This window comes from Loxodonta africana, chromosome 22, assembly GCF_030014295.1.
Source record: "Loxodonta africana isolate mLoxAfr1 chromosome 22, mLoxAfr1.hap2, whole genome shotgun sequence".
Taxonomy (NCBI): domain Eukaryota; kingdom Metazoa; phylum Chordata; class Mammalia; order Proboscidea; family Elephantidae; genus Loxodonta; species Loxodonta africana.
In genome coordinates this window covers 9,705,023-9,721,272 of record NC_087363.1, presented here as the reverse complement: position 1 = coordinate 9,721,272, position 16,250 = coordinate 9,705,023, and the positions used below count along the sequence as shown (strand labels likewise).

At 43.2% G+C, this 16,250-nt stretch overlaps 1 protein-coding gene across 7 annotated transcripts in view; it reads right to left on the bottom strand.

The window, feature by feature from the left end:
• Positions 1 to 16,250, bottom strand: part of CADPS (calcium dependent secretion activator) — a 580,697-nt gene that overhangs the window by 114,237 nt on the left and 450,210 nt on the right. For 5 of the 7 annotated variants that reach the window (XM_064274284.1, XM_064274283.1, XM_064274286.1 and 2 more), the window contains one exon: positions 7,399 to 7,505. In XM_064274284.1, coding sequence (XP_064130354.1) covers positions 7,399 to 7,505 — 107 coding nt within the window. Of the gene's footprint in view, positions 1 to 6,385; positions 6,395 to 7,398; positions 7,506 to 12,668; positions 12,686 to 16,250 lie in introns of all 7 variants that reach the window. The other 2 variants (XM_064274285.1, XM_064274287.1) reach the window with 2 other exon arrangements.

Here is a 16,250-nt window from a genome sequence, read left to right as displayed (position 1 = left end):
AAAGGTATTAATTTGGTCTACCTTGGTTTTCATATGAACGTATTACAAATATAAAAGTTTTTTTTTTTTTTAAGCTTCTAATAATTGTAAGGTAAGCTGACCTATAAATCGAAGACAAAGGGAAGCTTTTTTCCCCCGAGAGGGAAAAAATGAGCTTGGTTCATCTCACTCGTAAGAGGAGCCTTTAGAACTCCCAGAGAAATTTGAGATCATGTCAAACATTTTACTTAAGGAAAATTAAAAGAGCCACGTCTGCAATTGAATTCTCATAAATTCCAAGTATTTGGGTCTGAACCAGTGAGGTTTTATTGTAGTGTTACCACCTGAGGACAAAAGCCCTGGGGTTTGGGGCTTGTTCCACTGCCTGCCTGGCGAAGTCCGAAAGAGGAAGAAACCCTCCATCCCATCCCCGCTGCACTCCCAGCCACCTGTCTTTTAGGCAGAAACTGGAACCTGCTGGAGGCCCCACCCACCCCGTTCTGACCCTGTCTGCAAAATTCATAAAGGCACACCAAATGTGCACTAATTCTTTAGTCACTGAATTAACTTTACATCTTCATGGTGAGTCCAGGAAAATGTTTACAAGGGAGACCGAGTTGCCTTTCTGCCATGATTTTGCTCCAGGATGACAGGAAAAAAAACAAACTGAACAAAAAAGCAACCCTAAATGCCTGGACTTAAAAATGTCTTAATCCAACCTCATACCTAGTTCTTGTAGCTTTTTAATTTAAAGTTGCAAATCAGAGGCCACAGGAAGCAGCCACGTCTACCATCTACAGAGAACTTAGCCCCAAGGTGTAATTTCATAAATTACTGAGCAAAGATCTGCAGTGGTTGTGTTAATCACCATATAGCTAGGGAGCCCTACAAAGAACAAAGAGTACTGTGATATGAATTATCACCATTGGAGCTTGGCAGAGGAATGTAGCACTCTAGTGAACCAAGAGAATTTAAATTTGGGATTGCAGAAGAGGTAGAGACCAGGGCTGTTTCTGTACACCCTAGGTAATTCTTTCAAAACCCCATAATGACACCTGATTCTCCGAGAAGAAGAAGATTCTAGCAAGCAAGAGAAGTAACAACCAAAGAGCCATATCATAATCTCGGTCACTGACAGAGTCTGTGTAACTGAGTTGGGCAAGACAAGGTTTTTTTTTTTTTTTCCAAACTATATTTATTTTATGCTTGCTGGTACAGGTGAATGCTCTTTTTGTACATGTGCTAACATAATATTTATGGGCATCTCAGTTTTTAGAAACCTTTTCCAAAGACAATGAGGAGCTATACTTCGGCTTCTAATAACCTACCCAATGGTTTTCATTATTCAAAGGCAGAGACGTGGGCTTTAGGGAGAGTCAGCCACACTGAGTACAGTGTACAGTCTGCACACACAGTCAACCACACGGAATACACTGTACAGTCTGCACACACAGTCAACCACACTGAATACACTGTACAGTCTGCACACACAGTCAACCACACTGAATACACTGTACAGTCTGCACACACAGTCAACCACACTGAATACACTGTACAGTCTGCACACAGTCAACCACACGGAATACACTGTACAGTCTGCACACAGTCAACCACACGGAATACACTGTACAGTCTGCACACAGTCAACCACACGGAATACACTGTACAGTCTGCACACAGTCAACCACACTGAACACACTGTACAGTCTGCACACACAGTCAACCACACTGAACACACTGTACAGTCTGCACACACAGTCTACCACACTGAACACACTGTACAGTCTGCACACACAGTCTACCACACTGAACACACTGTACAGTCTGCACACACAGTCAACCACACTGAACACACTGTACAGTCTGCACACACAGTCAACCACACTGAACACACTGTACAGTCTGCACACACAGTCAACCGCACTGAATACACTGTACAGTCTGCACACACAGTCTACCGCACTGAATACACTGTACAGTCTGCACACACAGTCTACCGCACTGAATACACTGTACAGACTGCACACACAGTCTACCGCACTGAATACACTGTACAGTCTGCACACACAGTCAACCGCACTGAACACACTGTACAGTCTGCACACAGTCAGCCACACTGAATACACTCTGTAGTCTGCACACAGTCTACCACACTGAACACACTCTGTAGTCTGCACACAGTCAGCCACACTGAATACACTGTACAGTCTGCACAGTCTACCGCACTGAATACACTGTACAGTCTGCACACACAGTCAACCGCACTGAACACACTGTACAGTCTGCACACAGTCAGCCACACTGAATACACTCTGTAGTCTGCACACACAGTCAACCGCACTGAACACACTGTACAGTCTGCACACACAGTCAACCACACTGAACACACTGTACAGTCTGCACACACAGTCAACCACACTGAACACACTGTATAGTCTGCACACAGTCAGCCACACTGAATACACTCTGTAGTCTGCACACAGTCTACCACACTGAACACACTGTATAGTCTGCACACAGTCTACCACACTGAACACACTCTGTAGTCTGCACACAGTCTACCACACTGAACACACTGTATAGTCTGCACACAGTCTACCACACTGAACACACTGTACAGTCTGCACACAGTCTGCCACACTGAACACACTGTATAGTCTGCACACAGTCAGCCACACTGAATACACTCTGTAGTCTGCACACAGTCTACCACACTGAACACACTCTGTAGTCTGCACACAGTCTACCACACTGAACACACTGTACAGTCTGCACACAGTCTGCCACACTGAACACACTGTACAGTCTGCACACAGTCTGCCACACTGAACACACTGTATAGTCTGCACACAGTCTGCCACACTGAATACACTGTACAGTCTGCACAGTCTACCGCACTGAATACACTGTACAGTCTGCACACACAGTCAACCGCACTGAACACACTGTACAGTCTGCACACAGTCAGCCACACTGAATACACTCTGTAGTCTGCACACACAGTCAACCGCACTGAACACACTGTACAGTCTGCACACACAGTCAACCACACTGAACACACTGTACAGTCTGCACACACAGTCAACCACACTGAACACACTGTATAGTCTGCACACAGTCAGCCACACTGAATACACTCTGTAGTCTGCACACAGTCTACCACACTGAACACACTGTATAGTCTGCACACAGTCTACCACACTGAACACACTCTGTAGTCTGCACACAGTCTACCACACTGAACACACTGTATAGTCTGCACACAGTCTACCACACTGAACACACTGTACAGTCTGCACACAGTCTGCCACACTGAACACACTGTATAGTCTGCACACAGTCAGCCACACTGAATACACTCTGTAGTCTGCACACAGTCTACCACACTGAACACACTCTGTAGTCTGCACACAGTCTACCACACTGAACACACTGTACAGTCTGCACACAGTCTGCCACACTGAACACACTGTACAGTCTGCACACAGTCTGCCACACTGAACACACTGTATAGTCTGCACACAGTCTGCCACACTGAATACACTGTACAGTCTGCACACAGACTAGCATGCATATATGTACCCTGCTACATTGCACAATACATGTATACATGTACATACGTATACATAGAGAGAGAGATTGGGAAAGTGAAGCAACAATACATGAAGGCATAATTCATGTGTGTTTGTGTGTGCATGTGTGTGTTTTAATAGCTTAGACTCTGAGAACAGAATGAAGTTATAATTAAGACATAAATGTGACACATGCTACCATACACTGCATGTATGTATATATGATATATTTTTAGCTGCTAGGAAATTTTTTCTATTGGGATATTTAATTGCTTTATTTTGGAATTAAAATGGCTTTAAGGACTATTATTTTCAGGGGGTGAAGGCAAGTCTATTTGTCACTTTCATCTGTGTGGTACCACCAAACACATGGCTGTAGAGCCAAAATCCATGCTTATGATTTGATGATTTTCTAGAGTTTACTGTGCACCCAAAGAATATGGCAGTGAGTACTGGTCTGTAGAGAAAAATTTGTTTGAACTTCATCCTTTTCGGCAGCAACAACCCATCTTTGGTGTGCCAGTGCAAATTGTACATCTTCAGCTCCAGCCCGGTGGTTCTCAAGCCCAGCTGTACACTGGCATAACCTGGGCAGCTTTAAAAAATTACCAACGCTTGGCCCTTCCCCATGAGATTCACACTGATCGAGCTGGGGTGACACCTGGGCATTGGTATGTTTTGAGAGCGTCCCAGGTGATGGCAATCAGTAGTGAAGGCTGAGGACAGGTGGGGGCACCTTTTTGGTCACTCCACCTTGAAATGAAGTCGCTCTCCTTTCAATACATTTTGAGTGTATCATTCACTTGGTACTTCCCACTTAGGCTTTGTGCTTTTCATGATTACATACTCATATATTTTGCTTCCTTAGTCTGTTCCTAATAAAACAGCCAACCTTTGTTGAGTGCTTCCTAAGTGCCAGGTGTAATACCAAATGCTTCCCTTCACGTAGTCTCCAGCCTAATGACAGCACTTTGAGGTAGATTCTATTATCATTTCCAATATACAGGATGAGAGAGGTTAAGTAACTAGCTCGAGGTCACAAAGCATGGAAGGGGCTAAACTGGAATTAGGAGCTTGAGCTCCTGGCTGCTCTGAATTCTGTTGCTTGAAGGGCTAGGTTATTTTATAACTCTTTGTCCTTGAAAAATCACCCAGGTGGGTGCCTCGGCGCTCAGCAAATAGGAAATGCTCCAACGGTAGCTTTTAGTGGGTTGATTAACTCATCAATTGATCTCAAGTAACAAGATTTTGTGATTGGGTGAAATTAGTAATTTGGGGAACAATCCCGTGCATTTATCTAAAAGCAAACCTGGCTTCTGAAATTCTACAGTACGCTGAAGTTTTCATTCCTAACTTCTGAAGTCGGGAATGAGAACAGAATTGAATTTAGTTCTGCCCTAGTTATTCACTCCAAATGGCTTTTGGATTATGTAAGATTAAAATATTTTGTGATGATGGTCATTAGGGCAGTTTAAGGTGATGATCAATTTAGTGAAAAAGGGCTTCTTAGAAAAGTGAACATGCCTTCTTTGGAATGTAAACTCTCCTCTGGCAACTTTTTTGAGTAATTTGAAAAAATACACATCCTTTCTCTTAGCCTGTAGCAGCCTCAGAGAATGACTTGAGAAAAATCAACTACGCCCTGTGGTTTTTCTTTTTTCATTCATTTATGAGCTGAACTGTGACTGAAGAAAACCATTCTGCTTGTAGCCATGTCTTCAAAAAGTGTGTTGACTTGATCTGGCATCCTGGGAAAAGCCTCAGTCACCCAAACCAGGGGAGGCCGGGCCAGATCCCCTCCACGCCTCTGGGGATGATTTTGAGGACACCTGGAAGAGCGTACTTACCACCTCTTGAATCTCAAATGCCCCAATCTGAAAAGAACGCCATATACAGAAGAGAGGAAAAAAAAATTCTGACCTGAGTTCACTTTGGAAACCCTGGTGGTGTAGTGCTTAAGTGCTACAGCTGCTAACCAAAAGGTCGGCAGTTCAAATCCACCAGGCACTCCTTGGAAACTCTATGGGGCAGTTCTACCCTGACCTTTGGGGTCGCTATGAGTCGAAATCGACTGGATGGCAACAGTTTTGGTTTTTGGGTTTTTCTGAGTTCATTTTATATGCCTGGAGGTTAGTCCAGGTTAAGATGCCTGGAGGTTAGTCCTAGGTTTAGATGCCCGGAGGTTAATCCTAGGTTTATATGCCTGGAGGTTAATTATAGGTTTATATCCCTGGAGGTTAATCCTAGGTTTATATGCCTGGAGGCTAGTCCTAGGTTTATATGCCTGGAGGTTGTTGATCTGCTCCCGTTCTCACTCTGGCTGAGCCCTGCTGGGTGCTGTATGAGTCGGTCACACTGCCTTGTATATGAGCCCTCGTTCTTGGAGGTGGGAACGGTGCTTCTTCAGCACTCTCTCTCTATATAAATACTGTATATACAATGCACGTACAACACTTCAGAGGAAGATTAGTGTCACTCCGGCTAGCCACTGCGTTTGTTACTCACCTGCCGTAATAAAGGTAAGTACAGACATACAGGGGACTACGCAGGCTAAGGACAGAATCAGGCGGGGCGCGGGGTGTCTTCGGATGTAACTGCACTTGCTGTTAGGTCTGTCAACTGCTTCATGCACTCACGAGAGAATCCCCCACGTTTACCCTGCCGTGGAGGGCCCCCCGCTTCACAAGCAGTCTACTGGACGTTGCTGTTACATTCCTTGGGTCAGTGTTAGAAAGCAGGAGCACTGGGAAAAGGTCCTTTAGAAGACATGGAATTGGAAGGTCATGCAGAGAGTTTGACAGCAGGTGGCTATTTCATTGGGTTTAGTCACATACCTCTTTCCCCTGCCAGGATCAGCCAAGATTGAACGAACAGTAGAGAAACAGGGAGGAAATTTAAATATGCAATCAGGCATTAGTTGGGACAACTGGATTTATGGTGTATTATGTATAATCTGTCTAGACTGTTGACTTTCATTTAGGCCTGCCTGGGGTTGGTCATTTTAGGGTGCTTGAGAAATTACTTTTATGGAATGCCTTTTTCCCCTCTTTTGCTGTCGATTTAGATACAGAGGAAGAGTGAGGATTAGTGCAATTTTCCAAAAGCTTATTTTAAAAGATATGATTTTAAATCTCAGGCTTGAAACAAGCAGTGATACAACAGTTTGATCACAATCCGATCTGGGAATCTTCCCTTAGGAGGGTTGGGTAGTTTAAAGTCCTTATGGGTTTGGGATTTAGTTGGCTTTGAAATCCCTTGGTTTATAATTATTATCAAAACAGTCATTTGGACAGTGGTTGATAAAAAAGTAAACTATTTATGTAGATGTAGGCTGGAGAATAGACACGTTGAACAACACAGAATAATTTGCTTCTGCCACTGTTTAGCCACCCAAGTAAATTTAAGGTTAGAAATGAAGACCGTAGTGCTAGCAATAATCTACACTGACAAATTAAAAAAAGATGGCCCATGATCCGCACACCAAAGAACCAATAAAAACAACAGTGGTGGCAACAAAAACAACCACAAAAGACCAAAAAATATTTTGTGTGTTCTGGACAATAGTAACCATATGCTACCTGAATAATTATCTTTAAACACACTCACCTCTTCTGCTCGTTGCTAGAAACATCTGAAAACTTAGGCTGAAACGTATAAGGCACAACCACTTTTTTGGTTGTTTTAAACAACCTCCCAAGGGTTCTTCTTGCAAAACTGCTTTTATTCTCTTTGCAAGCCCAGTTGAAAGAAATTGGGAGTTAAGGCTTCGTAGACAAGCTGGCCAGTAGAATCAGTCTGCAACCTCCACTAAGGACCATGAAAGACATTTCCCAGCACACCTGCTCACCTCTGCATGATGCTCCTCGTTTTGTTGAAGAACTTCAATGACTAGTTCAGCAAGACGTATTGTGTCTTCGAGCTTTTTGGCAGGAGTGATTAACCGGCCTACATTTTCTGTAGTACAAGAATTTGTGTTAAAATTCAGAGAAGGTGGCAGGCTAGTTTTGCGGCCATTAGAACTAGTGGATAGGAAATTTTGAATGGTTAATCCATTTTTTAAAAAAAGTCTCATGCAAATGTTCAGTGCCATGTAACTAGTAGTGAGCAAACGATAAAGCCATTTTGTTATTATTATCCCCTCCATCATTATACACATATTAGGAAGAAACAGTGCTCCAGCTTTAAATTTGCATCTTCAACTCAATGAAGTCTCAGACAGCACATTTCAAATTTAGCAACATTTTGTACACACGTTCTTTAAAGACAGCAGAAACGCACTATTTTATACCGCTCTCTAGCCTGCACTCGTGCTACGTGGAGTGGGAAGACGTAACAGAAGCTTAATCTCGATTGCTGCTACATTTGTTTTCTGGATGTGTCACTAAACATTTGATACTACAGCATCGTTTTTCATTACAAGTCTGCATGTTTAACAGGTATTGGAACACTCCGTTTAAGAAAGCAGATTCAAAGGTCTGCCTGTTTCAAGTTTTCCGGGGAGGAGATTGCAAAGAAAATCAGACATTCCTGGGCCATTAGGTAGAGGGCAGGATAGAATTATTAAAAGGGTGCTGGGGTAGATGACCAGCAGTTTGTGCCATGGGATAGTACAATTGAAACTTTATCAGTTAAGTGGCAACGAAGTACTTGGGTGTGGTCTTCGTTTTTAGTCTCTATTGTGTTGAAAGGGTTGTATTTTTACACAGCTCAAGGACAAGCTGATCCCTGGATCCCTGGCTAATGCTATACCTGGTCTAGGGCTCCGTTTGTCAATGTCAGTCTGATGCCAACATTTATAACCTTTTTTCCTTGGGGAAAATAGAACTTTTAAAATAGAAAAGGCTTCTTAGTCCATGAAATTGTCTGAATTCAACCAGTCTGATTTCACCAAAAAACTCCTATTTCTTTTTTGTTGTTGTTAGGTGCTGTTGAGTCAATTTTCGACTCATAGTGACCCCATGTGACAGAGTAGAACTGTCCTATAGGGTTTCGTAGGCTGTAAGCTTCATGGAAGCAGATTGCCAGGTCTTCCTCCCATGGAGCCCCTGGGTGGTTTTGAACTGCCGACCTTTTGGTTAGCAGATGATGCTTCATTGTTGCACCTACCAAAAAACCAAACCACTTGCTGTTGAGTTGATTCCAACTCACAGCGACCCTACAGGACTGAGTAGAACTGCCCCATAGAGTTTCCAAAGAGCGTCTGGTGGATCCAAACTGCCAACCTTTTTGTTAGCAGCCCTAGCTCTTAACTGCTATGCCACCAGGGTTGCTGTTGCACCTATAAACCAAAACCAAACCCAGTGCCGTTGAGTTGATTCTGACTCATAGCGACCCTATAGGACAGAATAGAACTGCCCTGTAGAGTTTCCAAGGAGCTCCCGGCGGATTTGAACTGCCAACCTCTTGGTTAACAGCTGTAGCACTTAACCACTAAGCCACCAGGGTTTCCATTGCACCTATAGGGCTCCTTTGTTTTTTTGCTTGCTGTTATTGTGTGCCATTGAGCTGATTCCAACTCACAGTGATGCTGTAGGACAGAGTAGAACTGCCGTAGGTCTTCCAAGGCTGTAATCTTCATGGAAGCAGACTGCCATGTCTTCCTCCCTTGGAATGGCTGGTGGGCTCGAATTGCTGACCTTTTGGTTAGCAGCCAAGTGCTTAACCATTGCACCACTACGGCTCCTTTATGTCTTGCTTAGCACCCTTCAAACCTCGAAGCCTTTAGGGTCATTCAGACTGCATGAGTATAACAGGAATGGTGATCACTTGGTGTCATTCTACAGGTGCGCACAGGTCTGTGCAAAGGACTGCTGAAACTGATTTTCTGCTCTTCATTTGAAGCAGGTAGGTGTTGGATTCAGGGATTTTCTTGGCAGAGAAAATTACCTGATACTTCACAAAAAGTTTTTTGTTTTTTTGTGGGGGAAAGAAGGGGGTTTTAAACCAAATCGTAGCCAGCTGCCATTGAGTTGAACCCACCTCATGGTGACCCCATGTGTGTCAGAGTAGAACTGTGCTCTATAGGGTTTTCAATGGCTGACTCTTCGGAAGTAGATCAAAACCAAATCATAATACAATGCCAATTTTTAAAAAAGGCTTCATAATTTCCCTTTGCACATTTCTTAGGTAAGTGAAGACCATATCAGATCATTAGAAATTAGGACTTGATAATGAAAAATAAATTCATTGAAACTCTATGCAAAAAGAGTGTTCTAGCCAAATGGGAGCTAAGAGTGATGGATGGGACTGGGTAAGTTCACCCAAGGGTTGAAAGTTTCAATCCAACAAGGCCTGATGGCTGGTGTGAAAATGGGCCTTCTGGATTCAGGTCAATGCTACACCCAGGCAGGAATCTGGCTGGAGATGGCTTTGGCATGAAGGCAGGAGCTGGTGGGAACATAGTACAGGCAGAGAATATCTGACACCCAGAGCAGGGAGATGTGGGGAGCTTAGGGACCAATAGCTCATTGTCTGGTCCAGAACATTAACTATCTGGGAAAGAGTGAGACACAGGATTGATTTCTGTGCTTTTTGGGGCACCTGGTCTATTTATAATTTCATAAACAGATTATCATAATTTCATCAGTAGACCTTCAGGCATTTCTGCAAACATACTGTGTATATATGTTTGGGTAATATGCGCAGAGTGAGGTATTTGCATTTTGATAGTAAACATGCATAGACTACTATTTTTTACTAGTTGATATTCACATTTACACATCAATTTGCAAAGTCCTCATCCTATGCTTATTACCCATTGGACACATACACCCACATACACACATCGCATACTTACATACATTTTCTAGTAACCAGACAAGCCTGTACATTAATACAAACCTGCAAGAGGTCCTACTTGAGGCACATCTTTGAAATCTCTGGCTTTACAAGTAGACAGCATTGTCCTTTTGGGTGGAATACTCACCGATCTAGGGGATTCTAGCTGGACATGACATACAGTGTAAAAGGGAAGTAATTCCCACCAATCTTTTTATGTAGTTTTACTTATAAACTGTGAATGGTTTTTATGTTTGGAGACATCCAAGATGCTTAAGCTAGGACCATCTGAAGGTGTGTATTAATGTACAATACTCTTAGCTTGACTACAATGTAGATCGATATATACACATAAAGTGTACATGTGCGTGCAGCCATTTTATGAGTACGCGCACATGTCCTCAGATATGTGTTTGCCTGATGTATATATACAGACAGTATGTTTCATAAAACCCTTTCCAATTTAACTTTAACACGCAACCATTAAAATAAGCAGGTTAAGGATCCTTCAATCTAGAATGCTTGATCTGCCAATTAAGCCATGTAACCAGACTTTCATTTACTATTAATTAGCTGCTATTCCATTGTCTGTAGATCGAGCCACTTTATTGAGACACAGCACTACTTTCTTCTTCATTTGCATAGCTAATTTGCTAGCTAAGTGGCAAAAATGGCACTAAAAGTGACTTCTCTAAGATGTTGTCTTTAAAGAAAATATTGTGTAAAATTCTCTAGCAGCTCCTCCCTCTCCCCCAACAGAGGTCGGGAAATTTGTGCTTAGAAATTATTATTTATTTATTTTTGTCAATTCTGCTGTCTTAAAATGTATTGCTTTATTCCTGTCCCCCAATCTTGTACTAGCTGGAGCACTGACAAAAGGGAACTAAAAATACAGTAGACTTAGGAAACATTTCATACAAAACCGAAGCTCATAACATAGAAGAAAATCGTCATGCAAAATGTTATGCCACAACAATGTTATTTTGTGCTGACATTGAGATTTGAAAATGTTGCATATGTCAGACATAGCTGGACAAAAAAAAATGTGGACATTTGGAAATAAATGCTCTCTTTTGAGTCTCTCAAAACCTACGGCGTTAAACTCGAGAGCCTGAGCCTCAGCTTAATATTCCAAACCGAAATTTCAAGAAGAAACGTGAACAGAAAAGCAAACTAAGCTAGGAAGCCGCCCGCGTAAAGGACTGGTACGAGGTGACAGTACTTGATTTTGGCCTAGGCGTGCCCTTGAGCCTCTGATACAACGTGCTGGTCTGCCTTTGGGTGGGTGGAGGAGGCCCAGGAGGTGGTGGGGGAGCTGCTCAGGTAGGTGAAGAGAGACGGTAAAAAAGTAAAGAGACAAAGTGACTTTAACAAAGGGTGACAAGTAAGATGATGACCTCTGAAAAGAACAACGGAACAGGCAAAAGTGACGAAACACAAATGGAGAGCTGCTACTTTGTCGGCGTTACTTTGACTTTACAGAGTTGTGACATGGGTTGACAAGGAACGGGACTCTTACCAGCGTCACCAGCACCACCCCCACTGAGACATTCAGAGGCTGAATGCAAACACTGGGTGTGTCTCAACCCAGATGGATGTACCTGAATGATGGCAGCAGCTTCACCAGCCAAAAGAAGATACGCTTTTGTACAGTAAAGAATATCTGTATGTTAACAGCTGCTTCTTCCTTCCAGACGCCCAGAAGTTTGACTTGACGTATTAATAGCTGGAGGGGCTGGTTTCTCATCCTCAATATGCTACTTAACTTTCTGTATAACCTTGTCCCTGCTTTTTAAACCTCTCAGTGCTTTAGGGTCCTCATCTAGAAATTGAGAATATTAAATACCTTTTCTGTCTACCTTGCAGGGTTGCTGAAAGAGCAAATAAAACAATATATGGGAGAGATCTCTGTAGTAAAGCATTAAGATGCTACAAATGTTTATGGTTACCTCCATGCTGCGAGAAGGCAGGAATTAATTGCTTTACAAAAGCAGATGAAGGGCCGTTACTAGTTCAAGCAGCTAGGAAATATTCTTGCTTCCTTTGTGGAATTTCAAGATGTAAAAATCTGTGATTTGGGGGGAAAAAATGTGTGGTATCTGATTGTTTCCAGCTCATTTAATTATTTTCAACTTGGAATTCTCGTGGGTTTTATATTGTGGGTTGAATCATATATAAAAACTTGCCAACTTATCAAATATGTTACTTGCTATTCCAAATGTTAGAATACCGTAATCAGCACTTGACCCATCTGTCATGTGGTTTACAATATCAGCACAGCAAACATCCTATAACAATAGCCTCCCTTTGATACCGGCACACAGCACTTCCAGTGTCTACAGTTCTCTGTCTCTTTAATGAGTGTCTCATTAACTTTGGACCCACTTCTTTCTCAGAGTTCTGGTTTACAAAGCAGTCTGTATGGTGAGAGGGACATACTCCATTGCCAAGTTTGCTTCTTGGTTTGCTTGAATTTTTAACTGAGAAAATGAATTTTACTGTAGGCTTATAGGAAATGGAATTCTAGAGACATTAATATAAAAAAAGGCTGGGAAATAAGGATATATATATAATACTCTGGCAGAATCATCTATTAAAAGCAAACGTTGACAAGATCTTTTTCTTGCTGGACTACCTCAATGCTTTCAATGCAGAATTAAAAAAAAAAAATCCTCATGCATATCTTATTTATTTGTTTGGTAAGATTGTGTACAAATAGAATTTGCAAAAAGCAATTTTAAAAGAGAGCTATTTAAAGGAAGGCAACTGCTGATCCTTTCACCAAAAAAAAAAAAGCTCCATATTTTAAATTTTGTTTAAATCTGGTTTTCCACCTACAGTTCTGCTACAGTTAGGCATAGCTCTGGTAACACAGCCTCCTGGTTCTTTCAGCGAATGTGTGTTATCTGAAAGTGCAATTCTCGTGGAAACTTCTTACTTGTTCCATAACTGAACCTGTGTGGAGAAACGCTTGATCCGGTGGTTCATAAATAAGGAAGCACCCCCAGGCTGATCCATAACTCACAAGGCAGCAGATTTTAGCTCAATGGGTCTCGATGAGGAATTAAAAAGGGATTCCCTTCTGCCAACTGTCTGTCCGGAATTCTGACAGGGAGGTTTGCCACCATGGAAAAACATGCTCCCTATTTTTTTTTTTTTCTCACAGAGCAAAACAAAAACATCATACCTTGGTTTCCAGCTTCATTTACCCAATTACCATTGCTCATGTTTACACAATTAAATCTGCTTGGCTTCCAGAGAGAGAGTTACATGTGACTGCGGAAAAACAAAAAGAGAATTCCTCTGCACGCTTGGCTAAGCCAAGGAAGAGAAGCACCCAGGAGGGAGAGACACCCCAATTAGCCCTCAAATAAGCTGACCATCTCTAGTTCCAGCAAGCGGGTTGCCAGCCCCTGAGATCTCACAATGAGAGATGGATATGACTGATGGAAAGCCCACTTTTAACCTGTCCCAGCCTACTCGTATGCAGCCGAAGATGCCAGCAGTCCAGCAGTTTGCCTTTATTGAAAACAACTAGCCTGGACTTTGTTGCTATGACTTTCCTGCGGGGGTGGGGGGTGGTGAATAAAAGCTGGAGTTGTAACAGAAAGCTAAGCAGATAGTCCCTCATGCTTTCCAGAGGACTCTGTTTCCCTAAGATGATGGGCACCTGGACCCAAGGAACACAGGGTTAGGGTTCTCCCTAACTGCTCTAGTGGGACTGTCCATTATACACACCTGATCTCACTGCATCTCCACTGCTCCCACTCAGAAGCATAAGTCCCTAAAAAAACAACCAAACCTGTTGCCCTCAATTCCATTCCAACCCATAGCAACGCTAGAGGATAGAGTAGAACTACCCCATAGGGTTTTCAAGGAGCTGGTGGATTTGAATTGCTGACCTTTTGGTTAGCAGCCAAACACTTAACCACTGCACTACCAGGGCTCTGATTAAGTCTCTAGGAGAGTATAGATTGTATGTTAATAAAGACTGTTGGATGAATCATGGATCATTTTCTCTGCTCTTTTTGTTGGAACCATCTTTGACTGTTCCCTGTATGGATATGGGTGGCACAGCCTGTCCATTCTACCTCCAAAATGCCTCTCGACTTTCTCAGCCACGGTATGAGACACGCCTGCTGAGGGGGTGGACACGTGACTCAGGTCCCATCAGCTCCAGCCACACAGGTACAAAGGCTTCCCAGCCAGACTCCCGCCCCTTTCCTGGTCTGCCCTGTGTTCTCCGCGCAGCAGCAGAGAGACTTCTGTGAAATGCTGCACGTGTGCTCCTGCCACACCCCTGCTCCAAAACCTTGATGCGCTCCCCAGTGCTTTTGTAATAAAGCCTGTTCCTCTGTTTACAGCTCTCCTTGAGCACTTACGGCCTCCTGTTGCTGTTAGCTGCCCTCCACAGGGTTTTCACTGGCTGATTTTCTGACGTAGAGTGCCAGGCCTTCCTTCCTAGTCCATCTTAGTCTGGAAGCTCCACTGAGACCTGCTTAGCGCCATAGCAACGCACAAGCTTCCATTGACAGACAGGTATCGGCTGTGCGTGAGGTATAATGGCTGACAATTGAACTCAGGTATCCTGCATGGGCGCCAACAAGTCTACCGCTGAACCGCCACTGCCTTCTACCTATGGCCCCAAATAATAGCAAATTATATACATTCTGTCTCGCCTTGCCTGGCGAATTGTAGCTCTTGGGCTAGCAGAGTGCCTGGCCCAGGACACGTCCTCAAATATTGATGGAGGTGAATCGTCAGTGAATCCTGCCTAATGCAGTGCTTTCATAGAAACCTAAACACTCGGTGTTTGCAGCGTGCCTATCAACTCTACAGCAAGTCTGACCTCCCACCCAAGGCCCCCGGTCACGTAACATATGGACTAAGCTGAATTGCTTAACTTAAACTTCCAAACCAGAGAACAACTTCAGGTGTCTTAATGTAAATAAATGCATTTAAGATAATTTAAATAAATTATATCCTCCAGGAAGCAATAATGCTACTGTGATATTTTTCTTCAATAATTTGATATCTTGGTATCCCAAGGCAGGCTTTGTCCATAAGGCTGACCTGTTGTGTCTAAGAAATGAAAACCAGCACAATCCCTGGATCCACAGCTTCAGCATCACCTGGGTCCTTGTTAAAAATGCAAACCCTCAGGCTCCTCCCAAACCTGCTGGATCATAATCTGCATCTCGACAAGATCCCCAGGGATTTTGTAGGAACATTAAAATTTGAGAAGCGGTGCTTTAAACTCCATTTCTGACATCTGAAATTTGGACGTGACAGAGGTTTTTTGTTTTTTAATTACAATAATGAATGAATAATAATAGCTAGTAGTAAGTGCTTCCTGTGTGCCAGGCACTGTGCCGAGACGGCACATGTGGTCTGCAGACATCATCAGACACCAGCTGGATGCTCAGATCAGTTAGCGGGTGATGGACAGGGCCAACCCTCTTGGCTGGAAGGTGAGGTGGCCTGGCGGAGTGTGACGGCTCTCGACTAGTACTCAGGACACTAGCCACTCGCCAGCAAGTTGACTCTGACTCATGGTGACCCCACGTGTGTCAGAGTAGAACTGTGCTCTACAGAGTTTTGAATGCTGGGTTTTTTTGGATATAGACTGCCAGGCCTTTCTTCTGAGGCCTCTCTGGGTGGACTGGAACCTCCAGCCTTTTGGTTAGCGGCCAAGTATGTTAACCATTTGCACCACAGAGGTTCCACTTAGGATACTAGAGAGTCGCTAATTATCCATCTAATTTTGAATATAGCTTCTCTCTTCTAGGCCAGAGTTTCGACACCTGTTCAACGAAGGCTTGTAATTAAATTACTGAGAAGCCCTTCTTTGGTCTTACAATTTTATTGCTGGGAAATCACAAGTGTTTCATGGTGTATAAGTTGGAAGTGTGAGCTATGGGT